The sequence below is a fragment of the Geotrypetes seraphini genome, chromosome 1 (genome assembly GCF_902459505.1).
Source record: "Geotrypetes seraphini chromosome 1, aGeoSer1.1, whole genome shotgun sequence".
NCBI classification, from domain to species: Eukaryota; Metazoa; Chordata; class Amphibia; order Gymnophiona; family Dermophiidae; genus Geotrypetes; species Geotrypetes seraphini.
Genome location: NC_047084.1, coordinates 62,825,939 through 62,839,621, shown reverse-complemented (window position 1 = coordinate 62,839,621; position 13,683 = coordinate 62,825,939). Strand labels below are relative to the sequence as shown.

The following is a 13,683-nucleotide window of genomic DNA, read 5'->3' as shown; positions in this document are numbered from 1 at the left end:
TTAAATGAAAAGGTTGATTGGTTAATTAAAGTACAAATAACAACACCATCATGTTATATAGTATATCGTTTTGGGTTAATCATTTTTAGGTCTATTTTTTGTTCATTGTCTTCGACTCATATTGTTCATCTTCAATAACAATAATATGTGTAATTGGATTTGTTTCTTGAAGTGAATTTTTGTCTTTGAACCACCAAGTTATTTGTGATGATGTCATCATGTTTCTTTTCTTTTGCGGGAGTATGTTGCTAAGGATAGTCCTCTTTAAAAGAATGTTTGAAGAAGTTGTTTCTCTCGCACTTGGAACATATTTTTTGATTTTTGCAAAAGGTTTCCAACAGTGAAACTGGTGTCTACCTCTGACGAAGAAACGAAACGGAGAACTCTGTCGGTTAATTTCAAGCCATGCCAAAAAAAACAGCTGTGATTCCCTCAGAATTTGCCATGTGAAGAGTGGAGATGACAATTGATTTTTCACTTTTGAAGTTTATTTAAAAGAAGTCTCTTTAGACACATTAACTATTTTAAATTTTAAACTTATTGCATGATGATACAAAAAAAGCTAAAAATTAATCAAAGAGAAAACATGATGTAGCGGTGGACTCATATAAATTTTCGCTCAAGGGCGTGAGTTATGAGGTTACGTGGGGATACTTTACCTTGTGGTGAGTTCCCACTACTGAACTTCTCTTTAAAAGAAGACACTTAAGTCCCAATTATTCAATTTGATCATCAAAGACACACATTATATAAGGAGACTTCTGCAAATAAGGTTTTCGGTTATTGATGTTACTGGGCCACAGGAATAATGTTGCTTCCGAGATGGCTCACAAGCAGCATTATTCCTCTAAGCTGATAGCTTTGGAGGATTTGTAGGGTGTTCCCTGCCTCTCACCTTTTGTAGGCCTGAAGCCTGACTAGGCCGTGAACTACTGTATCTTTTCTGAGCAATACTGTCATGGATGTTATAAGACTTCCTGTTGCACTGACTAGCATCTCCCAAAAACATGCTGAATATCTGTGTTTGCTCGCTAGAGTGAACCATGGAGGAGTGAAACTCACACAAGACACACTAACAAAGTAACCTTTGCTACCCACTTTGTTAGGGAGCCATCATCCTGTACCAGCTCTGGTAAGAAGTATCAACTGCAAGATCATGGGCTTCAATATTCAGGGATTGCATTTCATCTGTGGGACAGATATACTGTTTATGGGACCTAATTGGTCCAGAAAAGTCATCTAAGGACCACTGGAACAGAGCTGATACTGGGCTTTGTGAAGAAATTTGGAGAAGAGAAAGAGATGACGGCGTATGCATCTGACTTGTATCTATATATATAAAATCAGAGGTATGTATGTGTGTATGTGCCGCGATCACGCAAAAACGGCTTGACCGATTTGAACGAAACTTGGTATGCAGATCCCTCACTACCTGGGATGATATGTTCTGGGGGTCTCGCGGCCCACCTGCACACGTGGGCGGAGCTACAAACAGAAAATCAGATTTCACCCATTCATGTCAATGGAAAAAATGTAAAAAGCTGTGGGACAGATTTGAACGAAACTTGGTATGCAGATCCCTCACTACCTGGGGTGATATGTTCTGGGGGTCTCGCGGCCCACCTGCACACGTGGGCGGAGCTACAAACAGAAAATCATATTTCACCCATTCAAGTCAATGGAAAAAATGTAAAAAGCTGTGGGACCGATTTGAACGAAACTTGGTATGCAGATCTCTCACTACCTGGGGTGATATGTTCTGGGGGTCTCGCTGCCCACCTGCACACGTGGGCGGAGCTACAAACAGAAAATCAGATTTCACCCATTCAAGTCAATGGAAAAAATGTAAAAAGCTGTGGGATCGATTTGAACGAAACTTGGTATGCAGATCCCTCACTACCTGGGGTGATATGTTCTGGGGGTCTCGCGGCCCACCTGCACACGTGGGCGGAGCTACAAACAGAAAATCAGATTTCACCCATTCATGTCAATGGAAAAAATGTAAAGAGCTGCCATTCTCACAGTAATTCAAAAACGGCTTGACCGATTTAACCGAAACTTGGTATGCAGATCCCTCACTACCTGGGGTGATATGTTCTGGGGGTCTCGCGGCCCACCTGCACACGTGGGCGGAGCTACAAACAGAAAATCAGATTTCACCCATTCATGTCAATGGAAAAAATGTAAAAAGCTGCCATTCTCACAGTAATTCCAACTACCTGGGGTGATATGTCCTGGGGGTCTCGCGGCCCACCTGCACACGTGGGCGGAGCTACAAACAGAACATCAGATTTCACCCATTCATGTCAATGGAAAAAATGTAAACAGCTGCCATTCTCACAGTAAATCTAAAACGGCTTGACCGATTTGAACAAAACTTGGTATGCAGATCCCTCACTAACTGGGGTGATATGTTCTGGGGGTCTCTTCACCCAAGAATTTATATGTTCTTGCTCCTGGAGGTGAAACTAAAAATGTTGTTTATAATCAAGTTTTGTGTTAGTTGTATTGTATTCATTTTGTCAAATATTTCACATTATAATTTGAATATTGTACTTTTTATAAAGCTGTAAAAAAATAATTTCATTCACCACTATAAAGTATCTTTATTTGAATCCATTTACAGTGTTATTGCTATAATTAAATACCCGTGCAACGCCGGGGCATCAGCTATCTCCTATAAATTATCTCTCTCTGTTCCCTAATCTATTACAGAGAAGCTTTAGCTGACATTTACGGTTTTTAATTCACCGTGAGAGTCTGGCAACCTGTGCTGGACATGAAAGTGACTGATAAACCTCTGATACCAGCTAGCTGCTAGGTAGGCTCACTGGGAAATAGCTAGAGCTTGAGATGAAGGATACTATTCATCACCGAGTGACTCCACTGTGAAGGACACTGCCAGCCTCTAGGGTGAGAAAGGGTTCACTTTTATAGCCGAGGGAAGAATTAGTTTCTGTTCTTAGCCTGCAAAGGATATGTTAGATTCTCAGGTGCATGGTATTATGTATATCTTTGTTTTTTAATTTTTTTTGTAATCACTTCTGAGGAAACAATCATTAGTTGTTCTGTAACAGAATATATGGAAATATTTATATTGTGTAAATTTCAGTAGTATCTTTTTTAAGACTGTTGGCCAAATTTGCTCATTATTACTATTATCCTATAAAAAATAATACATATTTCCACTTTGACAAATTCCTTCTTGTGTGCTTATTTTATTTATTTAAAAATTTCTTACTCGCAACGTCTTACAATTCTGTGTGAGTCACAAAAGAACATTTATAATTAAAACACAGATCGCAATTTCACAATCTTAAAACAGACAAACGGACAACATAACAGCTGCAGCTTCTGAAATCAATGGTACTAAATAACATTAAACTGAATAGCATCGTTCAAACAGTACTGTTTTAAGTAATTTTCTGAAGCTTAATAAAGATGTTGCCACTGCCTGAACAATGATGGCCGAGATCGTGCATATCATAGCTCTAGCAAACGAGTCCAGAGAAGTTGCTGATCTGAGTGATTTTCTGTTTAGTTTATGAACGGCTACAGATTGCGCCTAGAATCAAATGGGAAAAACTCATCAGATTTTTATGGTGGTAATATCAGTATATCTCAAGTTATTCATTAAGTGAATGCTACTTATTGATCACTATGGCTTCATTGTTTTGAAACCCAAGGACTCTGAATAAAAACCAGATCTTTTCTGTCATGTGATTTACAGTTTGAATGTTTGTCAGTGTCTTGCTGTTTCCAGCTGTGCCTGAGGCCTATTTCCTTTTTCATATAATATTTAAGGTTATCGTCTGCACACCTTACCATACATTTCTGCAGATTTTATATCATTGTTATCATTCAAAGTGGAAGATCCTAACAATGATGGCCTTCGTCAAGGCAAACTAATCACTATCCATGAATATAAAAGTCACTGTTCACACAGTACTTTGCTTGTCTGGAAACTCTGCTACCTTAAGTTTGAGCATGGACCTCCCCTATGCATGATTACAAACTTACCTCTAGAGTTACAGGGAATATGGGCCTTCTGTGCTTACCTAGCTAACGCTGGCTTTCACAAAGCTCTGGTAGAGATTTCAACCTCGGACCAGTGAGGTAAATGCTCCGACACTCATAGAATTCCTCTGAGCGCCATTTACTTCGCTGGCCTGCGGTAGAAACCTCTACTGCAGCTTTGTAAAAGGAGCCCTAAGTGAAGCCCATATACATTTTTTGCATGTGGAATTTATTCTCATATTCATATAGTTTCTATAGGCCTCTTAAAATTGAAATGCAGCAGGAAACTAAGGTGACCAAGACCGCTGGTTAGAGAAAAGGATTCATGTTCTGAGAACAGACATATGTCCAATGAGAAACAGTGGCATAGTGAGGGTGAGCGGCGCCCCTCTCTCACCCTCTTCCCTGCCCCCCCATGCGCCCGTTCTCCATACCTTTTTAACTTCAATGCAAGAAGCTGCCAACTAGCTGCCTGCACTGGGTTCGGCGCTCTCTCCGACGTCACTGCCTAGGTGTGGGCCCCAGAAGTGATGTCACACCCAGGAAGGCCTCTCATAAAATTACCCCACAGGGTACACGTCTACAGTTAGGTGCTTTGACAAGAAGGTGTACGTGTATTTATTTATTCAATTTTCTATACCATTCTCCCAGTTTACATGAATTTATTTAGGTAATCATGCATTTTTCCCTGTCTGTTCCAGCGGGCTCGCAATCTATCTAATGTACCTGGGGCAATGGGGGATTAAATGACTTGCCCAGGGTCACAAGGAGCAGCATGGATTTGAACTTACAACCTCAGGGTGCTGTAGCTTTAACCAATGCGTCACACTCACTCAAATGCAGGCATATTTACATGTGACCCGGATGTAGGCATGTTTGGAGGCGAACTTTGGACAGAATGCTGGTGGAGTCACAAAGTATACACGCAGATTATAAAATGCACCCCTCTGTTTAAACCTCACTGCATACATTTATACCAGCTCCCAAAAGGTGTAAAAGTACATAACCTCCTTATCTAGTTGACTTGTTAAAAAAATTACTCTCCACGTGGATAAACACAACTGGATAGCAGCTAAATATCGCTGCTATTGGCTTAAATTTAAGCCAAGCCTCTAGAACCCCTCTGTTGTTACCTCTTTTTATATGTATAACGTGGCCAGACATCTTGATATCTGGCCAGAAGTCAGGACTTTGCTCTCTCCAAATTAAAAAAAAAAGATGTATGTGGTTTAACGCCAAATTTAAATTTTTTTGAATACCACCCACCATCTTTACAGAATGGTATCATATGTTATAGGCATTTGTTTCAAAAACTGTAAGGGCATAGAAATAACCTGACTTATTGTACATATTATGTAGGAACTACTGCACATCACCAAACCATGCATGTTACCACTTTCTAAATGTGGATCAAATAAACTTCAAATGCAATCATGTATTCCACTTCCTCCCCCTGAAACAATATCAGGGAATTTGTTAGATAGCAAACAATTCTATTAAAATCCTCTGGCTTTGACAAACATCTTATCGTCAGGTGTTGAAGCATTTCTCTTCTTCTCGGTTATTGTTTCCACAGTCCCTGATGCAGACACAACGACGATTTCATCTGTGGAAGCCATTTTCTGTTTCTGTGCAATGGCAGCGCAAGCTGCTACAACCTCATCGCTTTCAAAATCATAGTCTGGAATTATCTCTTGTACATTCTTTATTTCTGTTTGTTGTGCTTCAGACTTCTTTGCTTCTCTTTGCTTCTCTAACAACTGTCTTGCCCATGCCAAGTCTTCTTTCCACAACTCAGAGTTCACTGGACAGATATGCAGAGCTATTTGAAAGCTTCGGATTGCCTATGGAAAAAGAAGAAAAAGCATATAACCATAGATTTCAATTATAAAGTTATTCAAGATTATCTTGCACATATTCTAAATACTATATCCAACTCTTTAGAGGCCAGGTCAAATTTTCCAAAAGTGAGCACCTAAATGGGAATTTACACACATAGAAGCCAGTACTCAAAAATAATGTGGATATATTTTCAGTCATTAATAGGTCTGAAGGTATATCTATAGCCTGCCTTTATCCAAGGCAGAAAACACACCACCACATGGGACACGGACACAGACTTGCAACTGTAGAATCAAGAGAAGACAGAGAGGAAAGCAATTGTCGTGGGGGACTCTATCATCAGACAAGTTGACAGCCACATAGCGGGAGGAAGACTGGATCGACTGGTGACCTGCCTACCAGGAGCCAAGGTAGAAGACATAGTGAGCCACAACGACAGGATCATCCATGTGGGGATGAACATGAGCAACAGGAACTACAACAGAGAAGTACTGAAGGACCAGTTCCAGATGCTAGGAAGGAAGCTGAAGACCAGAACGCAGAGGATAGCATTCTTGGAGATCCTTCCGGTACCCAGGACAGATGAGAAGAGACAGACGGAGCTGCAAGCAGTCAATGAGTGGATGCAGCGCTGGTGTGAGGAAGAAGGAATCCACTTCGTGCGCAACTAGACGACGTTCTGGGGGAAGAGCAAGCTATTGAGGAAGTACGGACTCCACCTCAGCAGAGACAGAATGAGGCTACTTGCAAGTAACATGAAGAGAAAAGTTTAGAAAGTTTTAAACTAGGAAGAAGGGGAGAGCCGACAGTCGACCGAGAGAAATAATTGATGGTTTGGGAACCGGTATACCCGGAGGATACAGTGCAGGAAGACTCACCAGATCGCAGACAACACAGACCAAAAGGGACACAAGAGAGAAGGACACGCAAGAAGGGAACAGGCTGCAAACTCAAGTGTATGTACTCGAATGCAAGGAGCCTTAGAAATAAGATGGGTGAATTAGAAGCAGTGGCACAAAAGGATAACGTTGACATCATTGGCATCACGGAAACATGGTGGACTGATGAAAATGTCTGGGACACAGTGCTACCGGGATACACACTATACCACAGAGACAGAGTGACTCAAAAAGGAGGATGCATTGCCATATACGTCAAAGAGGGAATTGAATCTACTGGAGAGAACATGCCATAACAGATGGATAAGTTAGAGTCTCTATGGGTCAAAATTCCGGGAACAAATGGACCGGAAACGAGGATAGGCATCTACTTCCCACCCCCAGGGCAGTCCGAAGAAATTGATGGAGAAATGACGGATGAGATTAAACGCAACTGCAAGGGAGGCAAAGCAGTTATCATGGGCGACTTCAACAATTCGGGGATAGAATGGAACCTAGGCATCTCCAGCTGTGCTAGAGAGACTAAGTTCCTGGAAACTGTAGGCGATTGCTTCCTGGAACAACTCGTCAAGGAAAATACAAGAGGAAACACAATTCTGAACCTAATTCTAATTGGACTGTGAGGACCAGCACAAGATGTAGAAGTAGAAGGAACGCTGGGAAACAGCGATCACAATACGATCCGCTTCAACCTAGAAATAGGGGTGAAACATCGGTCCAGAACGAAGGCCATAGTGCTAAACTTCAGAAAGGGGAATTACGAAGGGATGAGACGCATGGTGGGGAAGAAGATTAAAAAGAGGATAAACACTGTAAAGATGCTAGAGCAAGCTTGGTCTCATTTTAAGGATACGGTCACCGAGGCACAAAAACTATATATACCATGTATCAACAAGGGATCAAAGAGGAAAAAGAACCAGCATGGCTTACTGTAGAGGTAAAGGAAGCAATCAGAGACAAAAAAAAACCCTCGTTTAAGGAGTGGAAAAGATCAAAAACAGATGAAAACTGGAATAAGCACAAACCTCATCAACGCAGGTGCCATAAGGTGGTAAAAGGAGCCAAAAGAGACTATGAGGAAAAAATAGCCAAGGAGGCAAAAAACTTTAAGCTATTCTTTTGATATATTAAAGGGAAATGACCCGCAAAGGAAGCGGTGGGACCGTTGGATGACCATGGAATAAAGAGAGCGCTAAAGAAGGACAAAGCAGTCGCCGAGAGACTGAACACATTTTTTGCGCCTGTATTTACCGAAGAGGATATACACAGCATACCAGAACCCATCAAGCTATATGCTGGAAGTGAAAACGGGAAACTGACAGGGTTAACGGTCAATCTAGAAGAGGTATGCAGGCAGATTGATAGGCTTAAGAGCGATAAATCCCCGGGACCAGATGGCATCCATCCGAGGGTCATCAACGAACTGAAAGGGACCATAGCTGAACTGCTTCAAATAATAGCCAATCTGTCGATCGAATTGGGAAAGATTCCGGAGGACTGGAAGGTGGCGAATGTTACGCCGATCTTCAAAAAAGGTTCAAAGGGAGACCCGGGAAACTACAGACCGGTGAGTCTGATCTCGGTACCGGGAAAGATGGTAGAGGCGCTGATAAAGGACCGCATCATTGATCATCTTGACAGACACAGTCTGATGAAGACCAGCCAGCACGGTTTCAGCAAAGGCAGATCTTGTTTGACAAACCTGCTGCACTTCTTCAAGGAAGTAAACAGGCAGATAGACAAAGGTGACCCGGTCGACATTGTATATCTGGACTTTCAGAAGGAGTTCGACAAGGTTCTGCATAAACGATTACTTCGGAAAATTGTGAGCCATGGAATCGAGGATGAAATACTCAAGTGGATTAAAAATTGGCTGGAGCATAGGAAACAGAGAGTGGGGGTAAATGGACATTACTTGGACTGAAAGAGTGTCACCAGTGGGGTGGGTGTTTGGACCCATGCTCTTCAACATCTTTATAAAAGATCTGGACATAGGTATGACAATCGAGGTGATTAAATTTGCGGACGATACAAAGTTATTCAGAGTAGTGAAGACGCAGGGGAATTGCGAAGATCTGCAACGTGACATAATCAGACTTGAGGAATGGGCATCGACATGGTAGATGAGGTTTAACGTGGATAAGTGTAAAGTGATGCATGTCGGTAACAAAAATCTCATGCACGATGTCCGGAGCAGTACTTGGAGAGACCTCTCAGGAAAGGGACTTGGGTGTTCTGATCGACAAGTTGATGAAGCCTTCTACACAATGTGTGGCGGTGGCGAACAGAATGCTAGGAATGATAAAGAAGGGGATCACGAACAGATCGGAGAAGGTTATCATGCCGCTTTACCGGGTCATGGTGTGCCCTCACTGGAGTACTGCATCCAGCACTGGTCGCCGTACATTAAGAAAGACACGGTACTACTTGAAAGTGTCCAGAGAAGAGCGACTAAGATGGTTAAGGGGCTGGAGGAACTGCCGTACAGAGAAAGATTAGAGAAACTGGGCCTCTTCTCCCTCGAACAGAAGAGATTGAGAGGGGACATGATCGAAACATTCAAGGTACTGAAGGGGATAGACTTAGTAGATAAGGACAGGTTGTTAACCCTCTCCAAGGTAGGGAGAACGAGATGGCACTCTCTAATGTTGAATGGGGATAGATTCCGTACAAACGTAAGGAAGTTCTTCTTCACCCAGAGAGTGGTAGAAAATTGGAATGCTCTTCCGGAGTCTGTCATGGGGGAAAACACCCTCCAGCGATTCAAGACAAAGTTAGACAAGTTCCTGTTGAACAAGAACATGGCTAGTCTCAGTTAGGGCGCTGGTCTTTGACCAGAGGGCCGCCGCGTGAGCGGACTGCTGGGCATGATGGATCACTGATCTGACCCAGCAGTGACAATTCTTATGTTCACATCACAATCTACTAACTGCGGCAACATCATGCCAAAACATCAGTCTAAAACAGTGGGGACTTTATGGTAAACCATAGGCTTGGTCAAGCAAGTAACTTTTCAACATCACTTTGAAGGTGTATACATTCTTTTGTTGCCTCAAATACAAAGGCAAATTATTCCCCAGAGCCTGCAACTGAAAAGGTGCCAATCCTTGTTGTTATTTTTGTCTCAAATGACAATAATTAGACACCTCAAGATTACAAGCATGCACAGAACATAAAGGACTGGATGGCATATACTGATGCAAACATTCAAGCAAATAATAAGATGAGTCATAATAAACAGTGGCATAGCAAGGGAGATTGGTACTCGGGGTGATGGCATCCGCCACCGCAGCGCTATGTGCTTCCCCACCACATAACTCTTGAAATGTTCACTGGTGTGAACTAAAACAGAGAGCACTTGCCTTGTGAAGGGCAAATAAACCAAAACAAAGGAAAAGGCAAGAGATGTCCTATTCAACCAAAAATATAACCTTTATTATGAGTAAAGTTCCAACAAGGATCCAAGTTTCAGCATCTGTGATGCCTTCCTCAGAGGTCACTTGGTCTCCAAAACCCTCTTGATCTGCTCCTCTTGCAGCACTTTTAGGCTCTGCAGGTGGTGCTGTCCCATAGGAGGGGTTTTAGGCACCTGGGCGAACCGGAGTCTTAGGCCTCTTTCTCAGTGCATTGTGGGATGCACTGGGAATGGCCTAAGACTCCGATTGGCTAGATTCCTATGGCCCCTTCCAGCTGATTTGAGGTTGGGTTCCCTGCCGCTGCCACTCTCAGCCGATCACAGCAGGGGAATTTCCCCCTCCAAAATCAGCTGAGCGGCAGGGACTCCCTAAAGCTTTGGAGAATCCTTGCCACTGTGCTGATGGGGGAATTCTCCTGCCGTGATCGGCTACTGCGATCTAGGCAAAGATAGGCAGCTAAAATGTAGGCCAGGGTTACAATATGATGTGCAATATCAAAACAAAGTTGAGTGTGTGAAGGAGGATAAAATAGAACATGTTGAGAGGAGTGAAGTAGATGAATAGGCGCATAGGATAAGCACTGTAAAAACGCTAGAGCAAGCTTGGCCCCTTTTTAAGGACACAGTCACCGAGGTGCAAAATATATATATACACCGCGTATCAACAAGGGATCCAAGAGGAAAAAGAACAAAGAACCGGTGTGGCTCACTGTAGAGGTGAAGGAAGCGATCAGAGACAAGAAAATTTCATTTAAGGAATGGAAAAGGTCAAAAAATGGATGAAAACTGGAACAAGCACAAACAACATCAACGCAGGTGCCATAAGGCGGTAAAAGGGGCCAAAAGAGACTACGAGGAAAAAATAGCCAAGGAAGCGAAGAACTTCAAGACGTTCTTTCGATATATTAAGGGGAAAAGACCCGCAAAGGAAGTAGTGGGACCATTGGATGACCATGGAATAAAGGGAGCACTAAAGGAGGACAAAGCAATCGCTGACAAACTGAACACATTTTTTACCGAAGAAGATGTACACAACATACCGGAACCCATCCGGCTATATGCTGGAAACGAATTCGGAAAGCTGACAGGATTGACGGTCAGTCTAGAGGAGGTATGTAGGCAGATTGATAGGCTTAAGAGCGATAAATCCCCGGGACCGGATGGCATCCATCCGAGGGTCATCAAGGAACTGAAAGGGACCATAGCTGAACTGCTTCAACTAACAGCCAATCTGTCGATCAAATTGGGAAAGATTCCGGAAGACTGGAAGGTAGCAAATGTTACACCTATCTTCAAGAAAGGTTCGAGGGGAGATCCGGGGAACTACAGACCGGTGAGTCTGACCTCTGTACCGGGAGAGATGGTAGAGTCACTGATAAAGGACAGCATCATTGATCACCTTGACGGAAACGGGCTGATGAGGACCAGTCAGCACGGTTTTAGCAAAGGCAGATCGTGTTTGACGAACTTGCTACACTTCTTTGAGGGAGTAAACAGACAGATAGACAAGGGCGATCCAGTCGACATTGTATATCTGGATTTTCAGAAGGCGTTCGACAAAGTTCCACATGAACGACTACTTCGGAAAATTGCAAGTCATGGAATTGAGGGTGAAATACTCACGTGGATTAAAAACTGGCTGGAGCATAGGAAACAGAGAGTGGGGGTAAATGGACAATACTCGGACTGGAAGAGCGTCACCACTGGGGTGCCGCAGGGCTCGGTGCTTGGACCCGTGCTCTTTAACATCTTTATAAATAATAATAATAACTTTATTCTTCTATACTGCCACAATCTTGCGACTTCTAGGCGGTTTACAATCAAGAGGGCTGGACATTCAGCGAAATACAATAAGTATATTCAGAGATCAGAGACCTCAGGAGGCAATAGTATAGAAATACAATTTGCTGAGCGAAAATGTAATATGTACATTTTAGTAGGCAATGTCCGACAGGACCTGTTGGGGATAAATAGCAACGTAAAGTTACGATAAGATGAAGATAACAGATTATAACAGTGCTGTAAGTTCAGGTGGAAATATGGAAGGGGGAGGGAGAGGGAGACCGGGTCAATTGTTTAGGTATTTCTGGAACAGGTATGTTTTTAGGTGTTTCCTGAATTCTCCGTATGTAGTGGGCGAAAGCAGTTGGTCTAGGTCAGGGGTGTCCAATGTCGGTCCTCGAGGGCCGCAATCCAGTCGGGTTTTCAGTATTTCCCCAATGAATATGCATTGAAAGCAGCGCATGCACATAGATCTCATGCATATTCATTGGGGAAATCCTGAAAACCTGACTGGATTGCGGCCCTCGAGGACCGACATTGGACACCCCTGGTCTAGGTCTTTGCCCCATAGGACTACTTGGTGAGAGAGAAGGTGTTCGTGGTGTTTTTTCATTTTGCAGCCTCTAACTGGAGGGGAAATGAGTTTTGGGTGTGTGTTTCTCTTGAGTTTGCTATTAGAAAATGCGAAAAGGTCCTTTATGTACTTGGGGTTCAGGCCATATAGTACTTTGAAGCAGAGGCAGGCAAATTTAAACCTTACTCGGGCTTCCGTTGGTAGCCAATGCAGCTGCCGATAGTAGGGTGTCACATGGTCGAATTTCTTCAGCCCGAAGATAAGTCTGACCGCAGCATTTTGCATTATTTGGAGACGTCTCATATTCTTTTGTGAGATTGCTAGATAGGCGATGTTGCAGTAGTCAAGCTGACTCAATATGAGGGATTGCACTAGGATTCTGAATGTTGACGTATCGAAGTATGATTTAATGGTTCTGAGTTTCCAGAGAGTAAGGAAACCTTTTCTGAATAGGGAATCCACTTGTTCCTTCATTGTTAGGCATTGGTCTAGAATAACACCTAGTATTTTCATGGTGGGCTGAATAGGGTAGTTGAGTTTATTGATTCATAGTGGGGTTTTATTGTCAAGTGGGTGAGGGGAGGCAACGAAGAATTTTGTTTTTTCTGGGTTGAGCTTGAGCTTGAAATTTGTCATCCATTGTTCCATCTCATTTATGGCATCGGACCCCTTGGGAATGGTTTCCGAGATGGAGTTGGCGAATGGGATGATGATCGTAAAGTCATCTGCGTAGCTGAATAGTTTTATTCCTAGTTGGGTTAGTTTCACACCTAATGAGGACATGTAGATATTGAAAAGCAGTGGGAAAAGCGATGACCCTTGTGGCACTCCAGATGAGTTGCTCCAGGTGTTGGAATGTTCGTTGTTAAAGCGTACCTGGTAAGAACAGGATATGAGGAAGCCACGAAACCAGTTTAGTACCTCTGATACCAATGGCGTCTAAGCATTGCATCATTTTCTCATGGTCTACCAAGTCGAATGCAGAGCTCATGTCGAATTGCATGATCAGGGGGTTGAGGTCCTTACTAAATAATAGGCGCAGATAGTCTAGGATGGCAGCGATTAATGTCTCCGTACTGAATAGGGTTCTAAAGCCGGATTGAGTTTCATGCAGGAGAGAGAATTGATTAAGGTAGTCCATTAGTTGGGTGTGT

At 42.9% G+C, this 13,683-nt stretch overlaps 1 protein-coding gene across 2 annotated transcripts in view; it reads right to left on the bottom strand.

Moving 5' to 3' along the window:
* Positions 1 to 3,186: 3,186 nt before the first annotated feature.
* TTC33 (tetratricopeptide repeat domain 33) overlaps positions 3,187 to 13,683 on the bottom strand; it is a 125,650-nt gene continuing 115,153 nt past the window's right edge. For both annotated transcript variants that reach the window (XM_033932330.1, XM_033932339.1), the window contains exon 5: positions 3,187 to 5,861. In XM_033932330.1, coding sequence (XP_033788221.1) covers positions 5,514 to 5,861 — 348 coding nt within the window. In that variant the 3' untranslated portion in view covers positions 3,187 to 5,513. The remainder of the gene's footprint in view (positions 5,862 to 13,683) is intronic.